General features: G+C 35.4%; 4 protein-coding genes across 4 annotated transcripts; 2 read left to right on the top strand and 2 right to left on the bottom strand.

Moving 5' to 3' along the window:
• The first annotated feature begins 460 nt into the window (after positions 1-460).
• On the top strand, positions 461-2511 carry LOC125216528 (GDSL esterase/lipase At4g01130). Its single transcript, XM_048118271.1, has 5 exons — positions 461-871; positions 1260-1472; positions 1544-1701; positions 1779-2049; positions 2114-2511. The coding sequence occupies exons 1-5, from the start codon at positions 631-633 to the stop codon at positions 2380-2382; spliced, it is 1152 nt and encodes a 383-aa protein (XP_047974228.1). The 5' UTR covers positions 461-630; the 3' UTR covers positions 2383-2511.
• A 2248-nt stretch (positions 2512-4759) lies between these two features.
• On the bottom strand, positions 4760-5638 carry LOC125186026. Its single transcript, XM_048082332.1, has one exon. The coding sequence runs from the start codon at positions 5636-5638 to the stop codon at positions 4760-4762; it is 879 nt and encodes a 292-aa protein (XP_047938289.1).
• A 1588-nt stretch (positions 5639-7226) lies between these two features.
• LOC125201622 (protein CURVATURE THYLAKOID 1A, chloroplastic-like) lies at positions 7227-8454 on the top strand. The gene is made up of 5 exons (XM_048099810.1): positions 7227-7432; positions 7628-7722; positions 7816-7923; positions 8053-8124; positions 8211-8454. Exons 1-5 carry the CDS (start codon positions 7291-7293, stop codon positions 8274-8276), a joined length of 483 nt encoding a protein of 160 aa, XP_047955767.1. The 5' UTR covers positions 7227-7290; the 3' UTR covers positions 8277-8454.
• Positions 8455-8479: 25 nt separating this feature from the next.
• On the bottom strand, positions 8480-10387 carry LOC125201623 (eukaryotic translation initiation factor 1A). The gene is made up of 2 exons (XM_048099811.1): positions 9999-10387; positions 8480-8843 (listed from the first exon to the last, which is right to left on the bottom strand). The coding sequence occupies exons 1-2, from the start codon at positions 10251-10253 to the stop codon at positions 8661-8663; spliced, it is 438 nt and encodes a 145-aa protein (XP_047955768.1). The 5' UTR covers positions 10254-10387; the 3' UTR covers positions 8480-8660.
• Positions 10388-24288: the final 13901 nt, after the last annotated feature.

Raw genomic sequence — 24288 nt, 5'->3', positions numbered from 1 at the left:
TAATAACTTTAGCTTGATCAAACAAAAAATGAAAAAATGGATCAAACTCAAAACACAAATATATTGGTTTTTTGGACAATTTTGATGACAACTTCAGTATCCATGAACAAGCAATCTTGACTTGCATTCTGTGTTTATATGATGTTCTTTACATATGCCTATTACTAATTGTTTATGTCCCAAGGCACAAGCTTTTTATGCTGAAGTCAGAATCTTGATTTGCATGCTTGTGTTTATTTCATGTCATTTCATAGTGGCCTAATCAATATGAGTATATTTTAGTGCCAAGATGCAATCTTTATTCTGTTACAACCTCAAAATCTCATGATTATCATTAATTCTGTTTGTCTTTGATGCATTTGTTTAGGCCTAATAACAACATTTGGTCTATTTCAGGGCTGCAGAATGGAACCACTGCTTGATGTGGATATGGTGGTGGCTCCTACAACTTCAACCATCATGTTTTCTAAGCATGGAACCACTGCTTTGATTGTCCCATGTGGTCAGTTACATCTTTAATAGTCCTTCTTGTATTCTAATGTATATATAGGTCTAAAGATTGTACATTTTGGCACACATACATAAGTACTATCCTCAAACTCTCTGAAAGGGTAAGTCAGAAATTCAAGAATGAATCTTGAAGTTAGTAGGAAAAAGATGGTGGTTTTTGCAGTGATTGTGGCCATGTCAGCTGCAAGAATCCATGGTAAAAAATGTAGTTTTGAGGCCATCTTCAACTTCGGAGATTCAAACTCCGACACCGGAGGATTCTACGCTGCTTTTCCGGCAGAGAGGCTGCCCTTCGGCATGACATACTTCCACAAACCAGCCGGTCGAGCCACAGATGGCAGGGTCATTGTTGATTTTTTAGGTATTCATTTTATTCCTCAAGTATTCCATATTAAATCTGAGTTTGCATGATTGAGTTATGTTAAAACTTTAAAAGGAATGCATCCCGTGACTATATTATTGGTCCATGATTAGGCCCTTACTACAATAAATTTAGGAATGATACAAAAAATCTGAGTTAAGTGACAAAACATCATAGCTGGCAAGAGTGGAGATTTCTTGGACATAATCAAGAAAAATCCAAGAACTGTGGATTTGCACATTTTCTGCACATTTTAACAACTTATACAGATACAGTGATACCAAGTGACATAAACTGGACTCTATTTTCTCACCAATACTGTTAAAATGAAATGCAAAATTTTGGTTTAGGAGATTTTCTGTTACAATTTGTGTTGGAAAAAATGCAGCACAAGCTCTGGGGATACCATTCTTGAGCCCATATTTGCAGTCAATAGGATCAGATTTCAGACATGGTGCCAATTTTGCAACATTGGCATCGACGGTTCGTTTGCCACAGACTTCACTATTTGTCACAGGAGTTAGCCCTTTTTCTCTTGCTATTCAGCTCAATCAACTGAAGCAATTTAAGGCCAAAGTTGATCAACTTCACTCTTCATCAGGTTTATATTCTAACATCATTCAACACATAGTTTGATTACCTTAATGTAGCTAAAAATCATGTCTTTTGCAGGAGAAGACAAGCTTCCACCACCTTCTGTTTTTGGAAATTCTCTCTACACATTCTACATTGGCCAAAATGATTTCACTGGGAATTTAGCATCCATTGGCATAAATGGGGTGAAGCAGTATCTCCCTCAAGTAGTGTCACAAATTGCTGGCACTATTAAGGTGATTGTGCAGCTATTTTATTCTCATAAAAAAAGGGCTAATGATACTAAACTATGAAAATTTGTGTCAAATTTTAGGAGATCTATGCCATAGGTGGGAGAGATTTCTTGGTGCTGAATCTTGCACCAATAGGTTGCTACCCTGCATTCTTGGTAGAGCTGCCTCACAATGCCTCGGACATTGACTCATTCGGATGCTTGATCTCTTACAACAATGCTGTGGTAGACTACAACACTATGTTGGAGGAAGCATTGAAGCAGACAAGAAGAGAGATTGGAGATGCAAATGTTGTGTATACAGACATACATTCTGTTATGCTAGAGCTTTTCCACCATCCCACTTCTCATGGTAATAATATTGCTTCTCTAAATTCAAGAAAACACACACACACTGATGTTGGGATATTGGACAGGGATGAAGTATGGGACCAAGTCATGCTGTGGATATGGTGGTGGTGCATACAATTTTGATAAGAGAGTTTATTGTGGGAACGAGAAGGTGATCAACGGCCGGACCTTGGTTGCGACTGCGTGTGGTGATCCATATAACTATGTGAGCTGGGATGGGATTCATGCTACTGATGCAGCTAACAAGATTGTTGCTCATGCTATGATCAATGGCTCTATTTTTAGTCCACCATTTTCACTCCATAAGTTTTGTGATATTCAAGCAATTGATTAACACCTTTTGCACTCCCTCACTCACTCAAATGTTGGGAGAGATAATCAAACATGTGACTTGCTTTACATTTAAATATTTTGAACATTTGAATGTGTGATGTATTAATGATTAACGGGATTTGTCATGTTAGAGGTTTCGTCGCAAACTAAAAATAAAAATAATGCTTTCCATATTTGGAGACGAAATCAACAATCGTGTCTAGTCATGCACGGTTAAATCAAAACCACTGGTTCGTATTGAACGGATCGACAGTCTTTAGAACTGTAGTCGATCTACGAACTGAATATATATATCGATTCTACCAATTTGGTTATGATTAAAATATTTTTATTTTAGAATATACTATCTATCCCTCCGTCCCATTAAAGATGACTTCTTTCTTCTTTTTAAGTTTGTTCCAATCAAGATAACCCATTACTAAAAATTGAAACACCTTTCTCTCTACTTTATTCCCTCTCTCTTACTTTACTCTCTCCACTTCACACACAAAATAAAGTTGTATAAATTCTCGTGCTGCCCAAGAAATGAGTCATCTTCTTTGTGACGGATGGAGTATTAGTTAACGATTGCAGTGTCAAGTTTAAGTCACATAACATTTGGATGACCAATGAAACTGGCATGGTATAGTACTGAAAGAATTCACTACGAGATAAGTTTTTCTTGCTCATTACTGAAGGAAAGTCTCAAGAATGTATTTTCTTAATATTTGAATATAACAATAAGAACGGTTCTTAAAATTTACTCCCTCTGTCCCCTATTAATTGTTCACTTTTGCCATTTTCGTCCGTTCTCTATTAATTGTCCACTTTCACTTTTACCATAAATGGTAAGTAGTCCCACATTCCACTAACTTAGTTCACTCACATTTTATTATAAAACTAATAAATAAAAGTGAGACTCATATTTCACTAATTTTTCCAATCCACTTTCCTTTATATTTTTAAAATTAACAATTAATGAGGGATGAACGGAGTACGTTGTTTTGACTTGTCAACCAATGAGAGATTTTTGCAATCCAAAATCTTTGACATTTTGAGTCATGGTATTATGACGCATTAAATTGTCTCAGATGTCATATTGATAATATCATAATTTATTTGAAAAATATTTTATTATACAGAAATCTAGTCAATTTAATTTATTCCAATCCAAATTCATTAAAAGTTATTTTCCATCCAATAATCAGGAATTATTTTGTTGGATATAGGTCGGAAGATATTAGTTTTTAAAAGAATCTACACATAAAGAAGCGCAAGCCATCGTTCATTAATCTTTAAAGATCAAGCATAATAAGACCTTATTGAAACTATCTATTGTTCAATCATTCGTTTTAAAATCGATAGCTTGACTAGTTTTGTGTAGTTGTACTTTTTTTTGGTAGACGATGTGACGGCTCTGGCTGTCCGATGTATAAACATTTGGAAGCACTGATTAAATAGAAATAAAAAAGATATTTTGGTATGCATATCAATATACTTTTATTCATTTATGATGATTGTATGAGCTGGTATTATTTATATATTCACACACATCTGTCAATACTTTTATTTCAAGAGAAAGCAATATCCTAACAACCAATTGGCCTAATGACTTTGTCTTCAAATTCATAATTATTTTCCCACACACTATAGACAAATCTTCAGTGGTTCATTTCTGTATTCCATCAAATTATACAAATAGATTTTAATTTCATGTTTATTGCAATTTATGGTCCACTCTTACAAGAGGCACCAATATATTTTTTTGAAAAATAAAATAAATAGCCAACTTGTTCCTCATCAAATAATATGCTTCCGGCGCGAAATAATAATCAATCAACCAAGTCAAATGTCCGTCCTAATATTTATGTACATTACTTTTGTATCTTTCTTTCTCCCTCTTACAATAGCTCCACTAATTTGAAAAAGGTTTCATTACACATAAAATCACAAAGTTTAGTCAAATTTAAATTTATTATTTACTTTTCAAAATTTAAATTTCAAACCACAAAGCTTCAAAATTTAAAATTGTCTCACGATGATTTTTTCCAAGCAAATGCGACTAAAACTGTAAAATCATATAAATTTTGGTGATGTAAATGAATAATGGAGTAAATATATATTAATGTGATGACATAAACATGAAATTTAACAATGATTTATCATTCAAATTCTGAAAAAGTCATAAATCAGATCAGAAGTGATTACTTCTTTGTGATTTTATACACAATTAATCCTTATAAAAACTGTACATCTAAAGAAAACGTAATTCAATTTGAAAAGAAAAAATGAAACAAAGAAAATCATGTATATATTCACTTACAAAAGAACCCAAAGAATTGAAATAGTATCGAAACCAAAAAAAAAGAAAAGAAAAGAAAAAGATGGAAAATGATGAATTATGGAATATAGCTATTTTCAAGAGTTGGCTGTGTTCTGATACCTGTTGCTGTTGGCATTCTGCTATTTCCAATCCAAATTGAATTCAAACCTTCACTTCTCTCCGCATTTCTCTCCATTTTCCTCACACTTCTCCACCGACACAAAATTGCGCCGCCGGCGATCAACACCGCCGCCGCAGCGACGCCGCCGGGGACTCCGATCATCCACCACTTCACCGCGGACTCCTTCCCCTTCTTATTCTTCTTCATGTCCAACGGAGGAGCGACGATCGAGAAGTGGCCGTCGCTCCGCCACACGCACGTGCCGCCGCCACCTGACACGTTGCTTAGCTGCAACGTGCCGTCCGCGCCGAACCTGACGCAGCGCAGGCTCGCCGCGTCGTACTGATGAAGTGAGACATTTTGGAAAGACACAGTGATTACACTGTCCCCTCGCATTTCGAGCCCCACGAGCACCATGCTCGTAGGGCCCATGTCAGAGTCGTAGGCCTGCAGGCCTACGACAGGAGCCACTAGCGTGTAGTTTGGGACAATATTGTAGTAAGAAGTTGACCAATTGCCGAGGTCTTGGTAGACTAAGTCAACTCTTCTTGTGAAGGGAAATGGCAGCGCTGCCTTGGGTGGGATTCCGATGGAGCCGAGGCTGGCTCCGTTCTTCCACAGGCTGTGGGCCCTGAGGCGGAGGAGTGAGACTCCCACGCCCGAGAAGTTGGCGGGAGACGAAACCTCGTACAACTGGCCTGTACGAGGTTTCGGTATGGAGTTGAGGGCGTGATTGTAGAGGAATGAATCTAGTGATGATGAAGATGCTTCAACATGTCTGAACAATATTAGAGCACAAAACATGATCAAGATGCTCCTTTTAGTAGCTCCCATCAAAACTTCAATGAATGCTTCTTGATCATGCCTCAAAATATGTATTGCTAGTCTTCACACATGAACATTGCAAGAAAAGTTCGAAGACGTGCCTTCTTTGAGTGTTTTTAGAGCCCCTTATCGCGTTTTCTTGAAAGAGAACTCGGAAAAATCCCTACTTTGAGCGATGAGATAGAGCCCTTATCTCGTTTTTCTCGAAAGAAAACTCTGGAAAATCCTTACTTTGAGCGATGAGTTAGAGCCTTATCGCATTTTCTTGAAAGAAAACTAGGAAAAGATTCTACCTTTGGAGTGATTTTGGGATTTCCTGATTGAACAAATGTTACATGGGAATAATGTTGAAGTAGGGTTGTAATAGTAGAAGTGCATAATTGAAGAAAGCTAAGGAGGCTAATGTTGATGAAATGAAGAAGTTGGGAGAATGAATGGTTGAATGAATATTTTGTCAATGTGTTGTTGGCATTTGGGGTTGGATTTTTGGAGGGATTGGGGTTTTGGTTGCAGATGGCAAGAAGTGAATGAGAAGGGAATAATTAGTTTTGGTGGATGTGAGAGAGAGGGCTTATTCTAGCTTGGTTGTTGCATACTATATTCTCACAAGTGAGAGAATGGAGGGGTGGCAACTTTAAACAAACAAAGAAAGAGAATTGAAGCCTCTTTTGAGTTGTTCTTATGTGTTGGCTAAACTTAGTTTAATCAAATAGTGTGAGTTGGATTAGTTGGCCTTTGGAATTTGGATATTTCACTATATTTTGTGTGTACACGCATATGTATATCATTTATGAACTTTGAATAGATGAACAAAGAGTGTCCCATTCAAATTGTAGGAAATTACATCTTATTCATTTCGTGTTTGAATTCCGCATTGACCGGTTAGATGATGTGTATGATTATGATATCATGCTATTTATATATGTACAGTATGAAATTAAAATGATAGTGTGTAAGAAATAGAGACAAAGCAACTAACGCATATATATGTGCAAAAAGGCTTTGTATTTGTGTATAGGGGAGTTCTTGCATTCATCAAAGAACTACTTGAAATTTGTATATGCAATTTATTGATTATTCAATTTATTTAGGTAGGCATTAAACTTTTAATTAATTAATTTAGGTAGTGGGTCTTAATCGGGCCGCAGTGTAGCCTATATCACATAAATTGTGAGTGAGGATTATAAGTCAATTTCTTACAAAAATCCTATTAAAGCTTTATTAGGCCTACTTTGTAAAAGAGATTATAAACAAGCCCATATATAGCTTTTTTTAGGTATTCTTACTTCTATTTTATTTACTAATTGTGTAATTTAAAGAAAATTTCTAGCTAGAATATGGTTTATTAAGTGTTTCAACATTTAAAAAATTATACTAATTCGTATATAGAGTTAGGAGTCTTATAAGACCTATCAAATAGAGCTTCTTATAGTATATTCAGAAAATGATAAATAAATGAAACACTTGATTTTACTATATTATCAAGATAGGAAATCAACCAATCAGAAAGCATGAATTATCCACGTGTCAGCCAATGGAAGCATCCGAACATTGAAAATGCATTGCATATCAATAACAATACAGATAAAGAAAGATAGGCATAGCAAAACAGAGAAAAGCCAGCATTGCACAAATCACATTTGCTTGAGCTTCAGTCAAAAATGGCAGCGGCAGCTTCTACTTCAATGGCGGCCACCACTCCTGTCTTGCTCCACCGCCTCCCTGCCGTCAGGCCAGCGGCCGTCTTCTGCCCCTTGCCCCAACGTCCAACCCTTTCAGCCACTCCCTTCAAGATACTCAAAGGTTCAATCTTTTTATCATTGTATTTACCCTCCAAATCCAATCCATATCTTGTTGAAAATGCATATATTAGTATCTTGAAAATATGTACTCATGGAAATCACTGATCAATATCAGTTTTTTTTCCCACTCATCAAATTACTCTTCTTGAATCAATCAAATTTGATGATTTTTTTGGGTTGATGCCATTGTAAACAGAGTGTAGGAGGTCTTCCCAGCTCCTTGTGAGAGCCTCTTCGTCGGAGGAGAGCTCTCTTGATACCAATGAATTGTTCAATGACCTCAAAGAAAAGGTAGATAACACACTATCCCAATCAAACAACTGCATTCTACATTCTTCAATACTTGATATTTCTGACCATACTGGTTGATGATTTCTTGATCAGTGGGATGCTGTTGAAAACAAAACCACTGTGATTATTTATGGTGGTGGCTCCATTGTTGCAATTTGGTTTGCTTCCACATTTGTTGGTGCAATAAACTCGATTCCATTGGTATGTTCTTCAAGAAAAACGTGTAGCTGCGCCACTCCTCAGTGTTTTTCTCATTGTCAAGCCTTATTTTTTTTCACTCTCTTTTGACTAACACAAGGCTTGTTGTTTCCATGGAAACCTCATTATCAGCTCCCCAAGATCTTGGAGTTGGTCGGGCTTGCATACACAGCGTGGTTTGTGTACCGTTACCTGCTCTTCAAGGTACACGAGGCAACCTAGGATCTTATACGTGTATTTATGTTACCGGGAAACTGCTGTGACTTATATGGAATGTTTGATTTTTGCAGTCAAGTAGAAAGGAACTGGTAACAGACATAGAAGCATTGAAAAGCAAGATTGCTGGAACTGAGTAAATGCTTGCGAGCCTTTGCCACATTCATCTCAGCCTCAGATCAGTGAAACAACTTAATATATATGAACACATATGCTTGTGTGAGAGAGATCCGATGTTGTAATTTAGAGTAGGATATATGTATGCATTTTTTGTTTCATCTTATTTCAATTAATACATTCCTTGTTTCACTAGCTCAACTCAGATTCTGATACATATCGAACGAGAGATAACACGGAGTATATAGCTCGTGCTTATGTTATTGTATCAGCCAAAATAACCGTAGAGAGAAATCCACACACATTTTCATCAAACATAATAGACAACAATCCTCTAGTATTGAAAAATCCAACAGGCTAATTTAAAAAAAGAAAAAATAGATAGGATTACAACTCTCAAAAGCTCTTTAGAGTTTGTCGATGTCTTCGTCCTCGAATTCAATGTAATCATCGCCAGGGCCATCATCCTCCTCATCAAGTCCTCCAGCAATACCCTCATTGAGCCTAGTGTTCTCGGGCAGTTCACCATAGGCCTTCAACAATCTGGCTTCGTCGGGCATGTACTTCAGGATCACATCAGCCTTGTCATCCTAGAAACAAAGGAAAAGATCAGAAGAGAGAAACTCACCCCACTTACAAAGAATAAACCAATTCAGACTGGAGTTAGAGATACACAGAAAGAAAGAGGGGAAAAATATGAAAAACAAACATCAACGCGTAATCATGATGTCTTATCGACTCGCTACCACTCAATCCATCTAAAACCACAAAACTAGAATCTAACACTGGCCAATAACGGATAAAGTTGAGAGATTGGACAAGATAAGGTGACAAGAACTTCATGCCCACTAATGAATTAAGGTCAACAAAGCCCCCCTTTTATTGAATTGGAATATAGGTAGACAATGTAGAAACAGAGGCATAGAATAAGGACCACTAAAATAAGGAAAGAATAAGAAAACAAGAATCATTGCATATTTATTCTTCGACTCTATAACCTCTCCATCTAAATCCACAAAACTGGAATCTAACAGTAGCCTGAGACAAATCGTGGAGTAGGATTGGACCAAAAACAGAACCGCAAGCCCACACAAGAAAATAAAGCTAACAAATTCCCCATGATAATAGAATTATCAGCATAACACACAAAGAAAGTAATACCAACCAGAATAACAAGATAAATGAAAAGCAAGCATCTTTGAACTCTTTATCACCTCTCATCCAAATCCACAAAACTACTAAGTAAAATCTAACACTAGCAGAAAAGGGAATAACCGCGAACCGCGAAAGACAGAAGAAAAAGCTCCTAATTAGCCATTAACGCACTGAGAAAAGTCATCAGTCATCGGTACAAAAATAAATACAGTTTTGAGTAAGAAAAAGAACATGCAAACTAACTTCTCACACGAAACCATCTTCAACTAAAATTGTCAGAACCACAATTCTTCAAAGCGAAAACTTACAATTGAAAAGTAAATATTCAAGATTGAAACAACCCTCTATTTGATACAACAAACTGCTTAGGCATGGAATAAAAATTGGCACAGATAAATAGGACCTGATAGCACAAATATCAATTACCGTGAAAATTTTCAAACAAAAATCTATCAGAATCCAGATAACATACCTACAGAAACAAAGCGATGATAACCAAAAGACAACTAATTTAATCAAAACATCATAAAATCATCTCAAGATCTAGAATTGAAGATAAAGGGCATAGAAAAGATTAAATTTTTTTGTACCTGATAATCGCGGAGACCGACGAGGATAATATCGCCGGCGGCGATCCAAACCTTCTTGTGCATCTTGCCCCTGATGTGACAGAGGCGCTTGACGCCGTCGATGCACGTGGCCTCGCAGCGTCCGTTCCCGAGCATGCGCATGACCTGCGCGTATTCCTGTCCGTCTTCCTTGAAAACCAATTCTCTCTTCTCGTCGTCGGCTTCGTTCTTCCCTCTCTTCCGATTCTTCCCTCCCTTACCCTTGTTCTTCGGCATAGCGGCGGACCGAAAACCCTAGATCCGACGGCTGATGATTTCTCCCCCTTTTTTCCCTTCGATTTTGTTATCTCCCTTCTTATCCAACAATAGGCGTGTGCTCTCTACTCTCTTTTCCCAGATTATATAAAAAGTGTATGTGAGAGACAAAAGGATTTGTTATTACGCCTACGACTAGATTATCTGAAGTCACGAGATACGCTTAATTTGGGCTTTTAATTAACTATCTAGATGGGCTTAGCCCAATCAGTTATTTCGTATAGTGTTTTTACTAGCGATGTAAAATAGGAAAATACAAGTAGAACACCGGTGAATTCATGATTTGAAGCTCATAAATTCAAATTTCACAAATTCAATGTAAATCTCCATCATCTCAACACAAGTCCATATTTACAATTCACATACAAGTCCATATTTACAAGTTAATCGAGCTATGAAATTTAGAACAGAACATTACTACTCCCTCCGTCCCCATTAAAGATACTCACTTTACTTTTTAGTTTGGTCCACTTAAGATGACTTATTACCAAAAATGAAAACATCTTTTATCTCTACTCTATTCCATCTGTCTTACTTTACTCTCTCCACTCAACACACAAAATAAAGCTACATAAAATTCCGTGCCGTCTGCGTTGTCGCGTGTCTCAGTATTTAATTAATGGCCTTTATCTTCTAATTTGTTTTAACCAACTCTTTCATAACACTAAAGATAATCTCTACCATTTCCGACGCCAACCACACCGGACTAGTTTCTTGCGCTCCCACCGAGCCGTATTCCAGCGCAAAGCTGATCTTTTCAATTTCCGACCACCACCACACCGGACTAGCTTCCTCCTCCGCTCCCTATCGCGCCGGGTTCTTTACAATTTCCGCCACCCAGTTTCCTCCTCCGTGTTGGAATAAAAAATAATTAAACTTGATTTTTGTATCTAGAATATCTAGATATGATAAATATCTATCTAGGTAGTGATAAAATGCAAACCTATATATTGTATAAACTCTAAACTATGATCTGAACAGTTAAAAAATTTCAACAGATGATTAAAATACATCAACATAAAATGTCAACACATTTTCAACACAACATCATTTGTTTGGAGTTTGTACAATATTTAGAGTTTATATTTGATTACATTGCTATCTAGATAATATATGGAATTCTCTAGAATTAAGTACTCCTATATTATCTAGATAATTTTAGTAGAAACATTTAGGTATAGAATTCTAGAATTACTAAGGGATGCCTATAAATAGAGGAGAGTTATCATTTAGAATAACTTGAGAAGTTTGAGAAATAAAGAGTCTTAGTTTTTCCCATATCACATCTCCTAAACCATTTCTTATATATTTCATCCATTGTCATCTCAAATATTTCCTCCAAACTAAAATACTCCTCTTACGTATATTATTTATGTTTTTTGAAATGAGGCTATAAGAGAGAGGCTAGGAAGACTTTTCTTGAAAGTTATTTTTTTTTTCACAATATTGATGATAAAGTTTAAATTGAAGAAAATCTTGTTGACAAACAGCTAGAAGGGGCGGATCTACATTACAACAAATGGGTACTGAGTGTACCCCAAAACAAAGTATTAGTAGTGGCACAGTGGTAGACTTACTACCTGTCATCTAAGAGATACGATCGAATCCCTTGAGCAGTTGTATTTTTCTCTTTTTATATTTTCTACCAATCTATTCAATTGTTTTCTTTTCTCCTTTCGATTTACTATAACACATCTCTTGTAGTATAATATTTTTGCTAATATAATTAATTTATCTTTTCGTTTCTTATACATCTAAAATATTATAAAATATTATTTGATTCTCTATAATAGTATATTTTTTCCTTTATTATTTCTTGATCACTTGTAAACATTTTAATGCATTTTTAAAGTGTATGTTCATTCTAATCAATTAAAATTTGTATCTTTTCTACTTTATAAAAGACAACTAAAACTTTGCTTAAATAATTGAAATATTTTTTTCAAAAATAATATATATTGCAAAACTTGAAATAAATCATCTACAAAATATAAATATATAAGAAATTCTAATTTTATTTACAATAAAGTATATTAAAATACAAATATAAATTTTGTAAAAGATCAAATGAATTTTGAAACTCTAAATTAACATAACTATTTATCGTACCCCAAATCTAAAACCTAAATCAACATAACTATTTATCGTACCCCAAATCTAAAATCCCGGATTCGCCACTGCTAGCTGGCAAGAGTCATAATTGGCGAATCCTTTAGTCATATCATTGATGTTTTGTAAAAAAAATTTGATGATTCTATTGAAGATCTTGTGAATATATCGCAACTGATTGAAGACGGAATAAAATTTGTTTTGTTGAGGTTGCGGAGGTTGAAGGAGATACTGAATCTTACATGATTTTCTTTTTTTCTATCTAGTACCTTGGCTTTAATATTATTATGTTTTACATTTTAGCAGTAGAAAGACACCGACAATAGTTGCATTCTGTAAGAGATTCAACTAAATATATACTCAAATTCTTATCGGCCTTTGTTATATTTATTTCAGCCTTATGTTTCATTTCACTAGCTCCACTCGGCCTTATCATCCAAGTAGCAAAGAAAAATATTAGAAGTGAGAATCCCCAATAATAAACCAATTGGAGTTACACACACAAAAAGAAAAAGAAAAAGGGAAAATATGAAAAAACAAACATCAACGTGTAGTCATGATTTCTTATTAACTCGTTGCCACTCAGTCCATCTAAAACCGCAAAACTAAACTCTGACACTGGCCAAGTCATACATCATCCTTTGATGCCACCTGAAGTTCATCATAGCTGGCGGAAAATTCATGATCTCTTCTTCATATATTACTGTAAAATGAAATCATAACACATAACATTTGTTATCAATGATCATTGGAATATGGATTGGTACTTACTTTGAAACATCTTTATACCGGGAAACTAAGAAATTACAATGCTCATTTTGCTGACAGTTTTTCTGGAGGTTTCTGAGTATGTGGTTGGGGGAAGATGGCCTTCTCATATGAATCTCAACCTTGCAAGGATGCAGGTGGGGGCATCTCATCCTTTGAGTGTTTCATAGGCCTCAACTTCTCTTCTTCTGCATCATTCTTCATGTAGCACTCCATCATCGCTATAGGATCTGAGCAAGATGCGGCACTTGATTCACCTATCAGTAATTGCAAACACGGAATACTAAATACTTCCCAATAGACAGAAAATTAGGGCAAATCCATGCCATGGTTTCCGAAAGTGATAAACACCTCTCTGATGGACATTCTATTTTAGCAAGAAAATACAATTGTATACTCAATCCACCAGTATTCATACAACAATTATATGAAATGGAACATACAGCTTCAAGTCAAACTTAGATCATTGCACACACAATAACCTACAGAAGAAACAGAAAAAAAACAAGATACCATATCTTCTAGTTGTTTGTGATGATGAATGGGATGCTCCTCTGTGCTCTGTGGTTTCATATAGTGCTGAAGCTGGAAATTGATACTTAGAATGCTGATGTTGTAATTTTTGGGAAATTGTCACTTGGTTGAAAGGTGCATTACCTATTTCACCATTAGAGGAACGATGAGAAGGGAAACATAGATATGCATGTCTGTGAACTTGTATAAGCAACCTCATTATCAGTTCCCCAAGATCTTGGAGTTGGTCGGAGTTGCATACACATCGTGGTTTGTGTACCGTTACCTGCTCTACAAGGTACACGAGGCAATCTAGGATCTTATATGCGTATTTGTGTTACCAGTAAACTGATGTGGCTTATATAGAATGTTTGATTTTTGCAGTCAAGTAGAAAGGAACTGGTAACAGGTAACAGACATAGAAGCATTGAAAAGCAACATTGCTGGAACTGGGTGAATGCTTGCAGCCTTTGCCACATTCATCTCAGCTTATATGAGAGAGATCTGATGTAACTTAATATATATGAACACATATGCTTGTATGAGAAAGATCTGATGTAATTTAGAGTAGGATATATGTATGCATTTTTTGTTTCATCATATTTCAATAAATACCTCCATTTTTTCAATAGCTCAACTCAGATTCCGATACAGAAAGAGAAATAACAAATAGTGTATAACTTGAGCTCACTGTTATTGTATCAGCCGAAATAACCGGAGAGAAATCCACACACATTTTCATCAAACATAATAGACAACAATCCTCTAGCATTGAAAAATCCGAAAGGCTACTTTAAAAAAGAAAAATAATAGATAGGATTACAGCTCTCAAAAGCTCTTTAAAGTTTGTCGATGTCTTCGTCCTCAAATTCAATGTAATCATCGCCAGTGCCATCCTCCTCCTCATCAATTCCTCCAGAAATATCCTCACTGAGCCTAGTGTTCTCACAGTTCGCCGTAGACCTTCAACGAGGCATGTACTTCAGGATCACATCAGCCTTGTCATCCTAGTAGGAAAGACAAAGATCAGAAGAGAGAATCTCAACCAACTTACAAAGAATAAACCAATTCACATTGGAGTTAGACGCACACAAAAAGAAAGAAAGAAAATATGAAAAACAAACATCAAGCAATTTGTAAACCTTCACTGTGTTGAATCTCCACACAACAAATTGTAATCCCTGTTTGATCAGCCTTGTGGTAGCCTGAAGTGCTTCAATAGATTAAAAAGTGTTCTTTGCCACCACATCTATAACATGTGTGCCGAGGAAGATTGATACCCCTCCAATTATCAATCTTGCTATATTGCTATCGATCGAATTCAGATTCTTGAACACTATCACATTAGGCTACACTACTGCTGATCCAAAGCAAATAAAATACAGCAACCACCTCAAGGCATAGCACTTCCACTTTCTTTTGGAGACATCCTTATCCAAAACTTTTACCTGATCCAGTTGGGACCGCAGACAATTTAAGACTAAACCAAGATCACCATTAGAATCTATTTGTTCACCGGAAGATTGTAATACCCATTGTACTTCCCGACGAATTTCGAAGCACTTCTCCCACAGTTGGGTATGCTTGCTTTGATAATTACCTAGAACATCGGTATCTCTTCTTCTCTCAATCAAATGAATGAACCTCTTCAGAATAGCAAGTCCTTCCGTTCTTGTTATCGCCACCGGCATCTCAGGTTGCATTTCTAAGTCATATTCATCATCTTTTTTCCGCATTTCTAAGTCAAACCGTTCCAAATCAGGTCTAAGACCCTTTCCAAAAGACAAAAAATGGTCAAGTTCATCTTCTCCACGTATATAAAGCCTAGAATTGACACCTCTATGTTCGACGTCCCCTCCATGTTCGACGTCCATAGCTACGGTAATGTGAATTTTAGAGATTCAAGACACATATGTTTGCCCCAGACTTGTTCTTGTATATATTTCAACAACCCAACAAACCCAACAAGAAATGAAACAATAAAAATGGTGGAAAAGGAAGAGGATGAAGGTGTTATGATTTAGATAGATGTTTGGAACCTATGGACCTTCTACAAAACAATGAAGACAACCCAAGAAAACTTTCACCAAAGCAAAAATCTAATGGCTCCACCAAACTAGTAACACAAGAACTAGAATTGCATACCTTAACATTCAACCTAAGCCCGACAATAGATTGGAATACAACCACAAGGGATTTTGATAAATCTTCAAATGAAAATGGGTGCTCACAAATGGAGTCTTTGTTCTTCAACAATGTTCAAAGTCTGCTTGAAATGAACCCTAGCAAGAGTATTTATACTAGGAGTTAAAAAGAAGCAAAACAAAACAAGTCTTGATCAAAAACTCACATTCCGGACAAAACACCCGACCGGGTGATTCCCACGGCTCATTTCACCTGCGCGTGTGAAGTTTCTGGACAAAAACTGATTTCTTGGCCAAAAAACCTGACCGGGTGTTTTTGGGTTGGAAAACACCCGCCCGCGTTTTTCTTTCTGCATTGCGCGGCTTTCTTAAAACGATCATAACTCTCTCATCCGAACTCCGTTTGGGGCGTGTGAGGTACCCACATGAAGGTATTTCGACGATGAAGACGATGGTGGTCTTGGATCAGCGTTTGGACACCGTCTCAGTAGGAATATTGACGTTTGAAATGGACCCCAGCTCCGGTGTGGTTCATTGGATGCCTTCATTCCTTCTATTGGTTTGGCGCTTCCCGGATTCACATCATACGGTAAAAAATAAAAAGTTCGAAGTCTAAAAGAAAACACACAAGAACTCTCTTTCTTAAAGAAAATATACAAAGAAGCATTTACCGTAGTTGGCGGATCCATGTGGGGTCGCGTCGGTCCACCGAGTGCTGCTGCTGCCGGAATACATAATTTCAAACTTGGGAAATGTAGGATGAAAAAGACGATTTTACTTTAGTAATCTATAGGTATCTAATGGCACAGTTGTAAAAATGTATTATGTGAGAGAGGGAGGAGGAGAGAGGAAGGAGAAAAGAGGCGAGGAAAGGGGAGATTGGTGCTAGGGCAACATATCAGCTGCGTGTGGAAATGGCAGAGGTGAGAGAGGAGATGGCGGTGCAGGCCCCACCCGGCGACAGAGACGGCGGCAAAGTGGTGTTGGTCGGACAAGGACAGCGGCAGCAGCGAGTTGGTGCTGGCTGGGCAAGTGGAGAGGTGTGAGCTCTTTTTTTTTGTTGGACCAGAGTTGATATTTGAATCTGGGCTGTCTATGGGCTGGGCAATTTAATTAAATAATGTAAATCTTTATTGGGCTGGAAGAATTAAATCTTGCAGTTTTAATGGATTCATTTAAATTGTTTATTTGAATTATGAAATTGATAATTATAACTATGAATCTTTTTAATTAACATTTGCAAGAGTGTCTTCTTTACTTAAAATCTTAAAATATTCATATGTATAACTTGGGTGTTCTAAAGCAGTAGTAATATTTTTGAAATATGTTTATTTTATCTATATAATAATATAGATAATAGAAAATATATAATAACAGAAAATGAATTTTGAAAAATATATGTAATTTCTATTTTGGTGAGTTTTAGTAAGAGTTGCAACATGTTATAATACTCCTGTCTCCTATTAAACACATATGCTTGTAGGAGAGAGATCTGATGTAATTTAGAGTACGATATATGTATGCATTTTTTGTTTCATCATATTTCAATAAATACCTCCCTTTTTTCAATAGCTCAACTCAGATTCCGATACAGAACGAGAGATAACACGGAGAATATAACTCGAGCTCACTGTTATTGTATCAGCCGAAATAACTGTAGAGAGAAATCCACACACATTTTTATCAAACATAATAGACAACAATCCTCTAGTATTGAAAAATCCAAAAGGCTACTTTAAAAAAGAAAAAAATAGATAGGATTACAGCTCTCAAAAGCTCTTTAGAGTTTGTCGATGTCTTCGTCCTCAAATTCAATGTAATCATCGCCAGGGCCATCATCCTCCTCATCAAGTCCTCCAGCAATACCCTCATTGAGCCTAGTGTTCTCAGGCAGTTCGCCGTAGGCCTTCAACAACTTGGCTTCGTTGGGCATGTACTTTAGGATCACATCAGCCTGCTGGGGTTTGGTGCCCCTTGCACAGCGGAAGATTTGTACAAAACAAATAAATCAGATACGGATCTATTTGACCGATTATGCGATTAATCAATTCACATGTTAAACAGATAATTGCATGCTAGAACGCAAATAATTCATGCTTATAGAAAGTAAATCCTAAAACATGAATTCTACGGTTTAGAGTTACCGATTTGATTCTCCAAAGAATCGACGATTGCTTGCGCCTTCTCCACGATGATGATCTTGAGTACTAGACCACAGATCTTCTCTCTGGTTCCCGAACTGTATCTCGATATCGGGGTGGGCTGATCTTATCAAAATACTAGGACTCGAATAAAGAAGACAGAAGAAATCCTTTTGGAAAAAGGAGTGGAATTCGAAATTCTCTTCAGCTGGAGGAGCTGAAATTTTCGAAAATTTCAAAAAAAAAAATGAAATTGTGATACTTCTGTCACCTTTATTCTCCTATTTATATTAAGTTCTTTATGGGCCCAGACAGGGATCTATGAAAGGTTTTGGATATGGGCTCGCCCAATTAGCTTTTTACTAATTAAATTGAACCCCAATTTAATATAAGCTTATATTGGAATATTACGAGCAGCCACTACAGAAGTAATATTGCACTCCCCATCCAAATCCGAAATTACAAGTAATCCGGGTTTCCATTATTTATATTATTTATTTCCCGCGCTTAAGATATAAATGTCCATTAATTAATTAATGTCTGCTATGGACTTAATTAATTAACATCTTATTAATTCCAAGAGTGGACTTAGCAAGAAACACTTATTTATTATTCATAGAGTAATAAAACTCCAACTGGCCAGTTTCCGAATAATAAAACCTTGTTCAAGCTCCTCTTGAGGACATTATCAAACGAGACTCACCTCGCGCACGATTCAACATAATAGCAATCCTAGCACCGCTAGATATTAATCACCACTACCCAATATATCGGGATTATTGGGTTGCGAAAAACCCGCACCATTTGATAAGTCAAAGTAGTGCATAATCAATACCGTATGCTCAATGCTAACATATGTAGATTAAGAAATAGTATTTTATCAAGACCTAGTCTTTCAGTAGATAGCATAAAGACACGTCTTGCTTGTTAGATCCATTCAGTGCTATACCACACCAACGTCATCTTATTTCAGTAAAGGCTTAGAAATAATCGGACTGACATTGCAACCTTTCACGATAGGTAGTCTAAGCCTATCTGGGTTGTGAAATTCTTCTTTTTCTTTTGCAAAGCATTGCATAGAACCGATTGTGTTACCTTAAAGTGGACGACGCCCACAACCGGTCTACTAAGCAAAAGACTTAGACTTTGTTTGCTTCTTATACATTCAAACGTTTATAAAACATCTTCTAAATGCACAAGCAAACACAATGTAATAATATACTGATTCTATTCGTGCGAAACTGCTCGAATAATACTGAATCGGGTTAAAAGTGGATTATAGAGTTTTACGTATACAAGCAAGATTCTATTCGAGCGAAACTTGCTCGAAACATGCTTTTCAGTATACCAAACCTAACACAGCCTTGTCATCCTAGTAGAAAAAAAAAACAATCAGAAGATAGAATCTCACACAACTTATAAAGAATAAACCAATTCAGACTAGAAACACACATAAAGAAGAGAGGAAAAGGGAAAATATGAAGAAACAAGCATCTACATGTAGTCTTGATTGCTTATCAACTCTTTACCACTCAATCCATGTAAAACCACAACACTAGAATCTAACACTACTCATTAAAAAGTAAAGTTGGGAGATAGGATAAGATAAGGAGAAAAGGAACTTCATGTCCACTAAGGTGAACAAATTCCCCCAATTAATTGCATTGGAATCTACATAAACATTTGAAGGATTGAACTCTACAACCTCTAATCTAAATCCACAAAACTGGAACGTAACACTAGCCTGAGACAAATAGAGGGGTACGATTGAAACATGAAAAGGAACCCAAGCCCACACATGAAAATAAGTTGGAGAAGGATTTCAAGAACATCAAGAACGACAAGGATTCAACCTACGGGTTTTATTTGCTTTAGTTTTATGTTCAAATTGTCTTCCCTTCAATCTATGTGTTTAGCTTATTTCACCATGTGTAACTAAACTCATAGGATTCTAGGGATGTGTTAGTAACGACTTTGGTTATACAATTCATTTTTTCTATTTAATATCCGTTTTGTTTTTACTTTGTTTCTTCCCTAAGTAGTTTTGATGTTGCATGATTGAGTGACACAATCTTGTATGCTTTAATATAACTCGCTTCATAACGTGACAGAGTTCTAGCGAGTTAGATTCACTTAGTAGACGCTACAGTTAGCTTCTTTAAAACGGCACTGTTAATTGAGAGTGAGGACTTTTCAAGGGTCTTAGGAGCTTTTTGGAGTTACGTGTTAGGATTGACAACCCTAATTTTGTAATCAACGTTTGTATCGCATGAGCATAAGCTAGGTGACTCGTCCTATCAAAGTAATAACTGTGCTAGGGTATTGTAGTTTGGAATTTGTATAACCATAACTGTGAACGCACATCCCTAGGATTCCCTTATCTCTATCGATTATCTCCGTTTTTTTTGCATTTAGTTGTTATATGCTTTTTATTGTTCTTAGTTTTCAAAAGTTTTTCAAAACCCACTTGTTTTTCCAAATAGTAATTGAGTCTTAGTAGAGGATAGACACTTTGTGTTTGCCTTCCCCGTGTTCGATATTCGATACTGACCTTTTGCTATACTATATCTACTCTATATACTTGCAGGTATTTATAGTGCAAATAAAAAGTGCATCAGTGATTCAAGTCAAGGTGGAGACAGTACTGAGCTTCCAGCTACTAATGTCAGAGAATACCAGATTGCAAGAGATAAAGGGAAAATAAATGTTAAACCTCCCCAGAAATTCCTTATGCTATGAAAATGACTATACGCTATAAAAACAACTAGACGCATATATAATTAATTTCTTAGTGCTATTTTCACTGGAATACAAAATAATACTCCTTCCGTCCCGCTTTAGGAGACCCGGTTGAGTCGGGCACATGTTTTAAGAAAAAAGTGTTTAGTGTGTAATAAATAAATATTGTAGTGGATGTTGGGACCCACTTTTAGTTGAGTGTCCAATAAATAAATGTTTTAGTGGATGTTGGGATCCACTTTTAACACTTTTTTATTAGTTGTAGTGGATGTTGGGACCCACTTTTAACACTTTGTAGGCATTTTTTATTAATTTATCTCAACCGGGACTCCTAAAGTGGGACGCCCAAAATTGATCAACCGGGACTCCTAAAGCGGGACGGAGGGAGTAATAGCCATTCGCATCCAACTATTTTATTATTACTCATCTTTACAATTCTAAGTTATAAAAACGACTACATGCGCATATAATTAATTTTTTTTTAGTGCTATTATCCAATGAATTACAAAATATTAATAATAGTCATTCACATCCAATTATTTCATTATTAAATCATCTTCAAATTTTTAAATAATAAAAACGAGTACATGTGTATATAATTAAAATCTTAGTGTTATCAGCCACCTAAATAGTCATAGTCGTTCGCATCCAGTTATTTTATTAATAAATAATTCTTAAAAGTCTAAGTTATAAAATTAAGTATATGCATATATAGTTAATTTTTTTAAAGCTAACATCACACACAATAAACATAGTCATTCGCAACGTTTGTAGTCTTTGCTATATTGTTCATATAATTAAGAATTGACGTAATTATATGGGTTTCGTGCGCACAACTCATGTTGTAGACTGGGGCAATGACGGATCCAGAAAATATTTAGTATGGGATTGGACAAATGAGCAATAAACCCTATATTAATTTTATGTGCTGAGCGACGATCCTTCCAATCGGCACGTCGGATCACTAAGATCAACTTTCTTCCCTACTTGACGTTGTCGATGTAAAATCGTCAAAGAAACAAGATTATTTTAACAATTTTTCATACAAGAATTAATACTTTAAGTTGTTTTGTGCATAAATTAGATAATTTGTGATAACTTTTTGTAAAATCGGTGAATGTATAGTTTGACCATTTGTGAAATTATATCGTCTGCACTTGTAAAAATAGTGTATACTTCATTAGGTAATGTTCCTTGAAAAAATGATTCACAATAAAATTATTTAAAAACAAAACATATAATGCTATATTGCTGCTAGCCATTCAATGATTCACAAAGTAACATTAAAAAAAGGTACAAATCAAATACATAAAAGATTACATAAAAGATGACATGCACGGTAGTTCTAAAATTAAGAGCATTTGATGATATGGATAAGAAAGGAGATAAAACCACCAATACTCTCTCAATCTCTCACACTGTAACATACATACCTATACACCATATATGATTTCTTGAGAGACATGTGAATAAATTCATTACTACTCTCGTTTACAAAAATCACAAAACAACGATCAAATGTACAATTTGTATGAAATATATCAAAGAGAAAGATTGTCCTTTTTGGGACAGAGGGTCGTACGATGGGGTCGACGGTTGATCGAACGCCTGAATACAATTAAAAATTTCCGGTATTCATAGACCCACGCGCGGGGTCGGCCGACCCCGCGCGACCCCTCCTCCATCAGTCATTGGACTGGGGGCTGGGGCGCCCATTTTCTCCTTTTTAACTTTTGTATTTTTTTTCCTGTAAATTTATATATGACATTAATTTAAATTATAAAGAATCTTTGTTTTTGTTTTCATATGTTTATTTTTGTTATAAGTAGTATTCTTATAATTTTGTAAACTTTAATGTTAACAAGTGGGAAATTTGTATTTTATATCTTGTTCTTTTCGTAAATTTATAATAAAATATTTTTGTTTATTTTTGTTATTTTCATAAGTTTCAGTAAAAATTAATTTAAGATTATTAAATAATACTCCCTCCGTCCCATGCTACTTGCACATTTGATTTTTGGATTGTCCCAAACTATTCGCATTGTTTCTATTTTAGATAAACGATGGTATTTAATTAAGATATTAGAGTTAGTTCGTGTTTCCTTTATCAAGTGTTGCCTTATTTCACTTAAAATTTTAATTTTAATTTAATTATACTAATTACTCATGTTTAAATTTACACTGTCAAAGTGAAAGTGCGAGTAGCATGGGACTGGGACGTAGGAAGTACTAATATTTATTCCATTTTAGAGTTGCTTGAGTGCAATCTAAAATTGAGAAACAATTGCAGCCTCATATAATTCCACGCGCGGTAAATAAGAACACCAAGGAGAGACGAATTAAAATTGGTAAGCAAACCATCTGTTGGAATACTATTTCCATATTTTTTTGTTGTAATGATCTTCCATATTTTCAAATTTGTATATATAGTCCATGTAATTTAATAGTAATTTAACTTTACAAATATAACAAAAGGGTAAGTAAGTAAGTAAGTAAAGAAATAATAATATTACAAATAATAAGAAAATTACGGTAAGTAATATGAAAATTACGGAGAAGGCATAATAGTAGTTAATTAATATTGGTATTATTTCCTTATATAATAGCATTGAAAGATTCAATGGTTTGATTATTTCCTTATATAATCAACCTTCCCTTGACGGGATTGGGTTATTATAACTGTATAAATAGAATAGGAGCTTTAAATCATAGTCTCATTATTATTGTCTTGTTCTAATTAATTAAGCCTTGTGAGAATGTATGAAGAAGCTCTAATCTCAGAATACCTGGTGATAACGGGTGGTAGTAGTAGTAGTCATGCTCCCCTTCTCAAAACACTACTCGACTAGCTACTTCTGTATTCACTATTATTTTTATTTTATTTCTTAATTTAATCCCTTCATTGTTTTGTTTTACGAAACACAACTAAATCCACAAAACACAAACCCTCTAGATTTTTATTGATTCATCAAAACTAGCAAGAACGCCAACCCTAATTCTCAATTTCATTGACAAAACAAAGTCATCTATTTCTTTACGTTAATTAGCATATGTGATTCACCAAATAAACTCGATTCAGTTAATTCTCAGTTAGTCGTTCATAAAACCATGAATTTATAATTATAATTCAATTCATGAATAATACCTTGAATTGATGAATCAATTCATCAATTTTTTACAGCACACAAAATAAAACTCAATTCCCAACTAAAAATTCTTTACATTACTTTAGAATAAATTCTTATCATCATTTTTCGGTATTTTTGCATCTCCACCATGAATTTAAATATTAAAAGGACCAACCATTCAACCAATAAAATGCGTTTCGATTCAATTCGCAATTAAGTAACCATTAATTCTTTTTAGGTGTAAGTATGCGCAAACCTTCAACCATGAATCGAAATATCAATTCATTTGTCCGAAACATTCTAGGTACGCGTGATTCTAAATCCTCAAATCAGCCAAATTATTCTCGATAATTTCATAATCACAACGCCACAAAGAGAACTTTGAATTTGAGAATTCTACCACAAACCCTAATATTAAAAAATAAAAACTAATTCTTTAAATTCGAAAGCATAA

Source organism: Salvia hispanica, chromosome 1 (assembly GCF_023119035.1).
Source record: "Salvia hispanica cultivar TCC Black 2014 chromosome 1, UniMelb_Shisp_WGS_1.0, whole genome shotgun sequence".
In the NCBI taxonomy this organism is placed as follows: Eukaryota; Viridiplantae; Streptophyta; class Magnoliopsida; order Lamiales; family Lamiaceae; genus Salvia; species Salvia hispanica.
This window is presented reverse-complemented; position numbering and strand designations above follow the sequence as displayed.

Excerpts from the sequence above, each read along its gene's own strand:
- LOC125201622 (XM_048099810.1), top strand. The coding sequence starts at position 7,291 with ATGGCAGCGGCAGCTTCTACTTCAATGGCGGCCACCACTCCTGTCTTG. Across the intron at positions 7,924-8,052 it reads CAATAAACTCGATTCCATTG|CTCCCCAAGATCTTGGAGTT; the intron begins GTATGTTCTTCA and ends CCTCATTATCAG. Across the intron at positions 8,125-8,210 it reads ACCGTTACCTGCTCTTCAAG|TCAAGTAGAAAGGAACTGGT; the intron begins GTACACGAGGCA and ends TGATTTTTGCAG.
- LOC125186026 (XM_048082332.1), bottom strand. The coding sequence starts at position 5,638 with ATGGGAGCTACTAAAAGGAGCATCTTGATCATGTTTTGTGCTCTAATA.
- LOC125216528 (XM_048118271.1), top strand. The coding sequence starts at position 631 with ATGAATCTTGAAGTTAGTAGGAAAAAGATGGTGGTTTTTGCAGTGATT. Across the intron at positions 872-1,259 it reads GGTCATTGTTGATTTTTTAG|CACAAGCTCTGGGGATACCA; the intron begins GTATTCATTTTA and ends GAAAAAATGCAG. Across the intron at positions 1,473-1,543 it reads TCAACTTCACTCTTCATCAG|GAGAAGACAAGCTTCCACCA; the intron begins GTTTATATTCTA and ends TGTCTTTTGCAG.
- LOC125201623 (XM_048099811.1), bottom strand. The coding sequence starts at position 10,253 with ATGCCGAAGAACAAGGGTAAGGGAGGGAAGAATCGGAAGAGAGGGAAG. Across the intron at positions 8,844-9,998 it reads TCGGTCTCCGCGATTATCAG|GATGACAAGGCTGATGTGAT; the intron begins GTACAAAAAAAT and ends CTTTGTTTCTAG.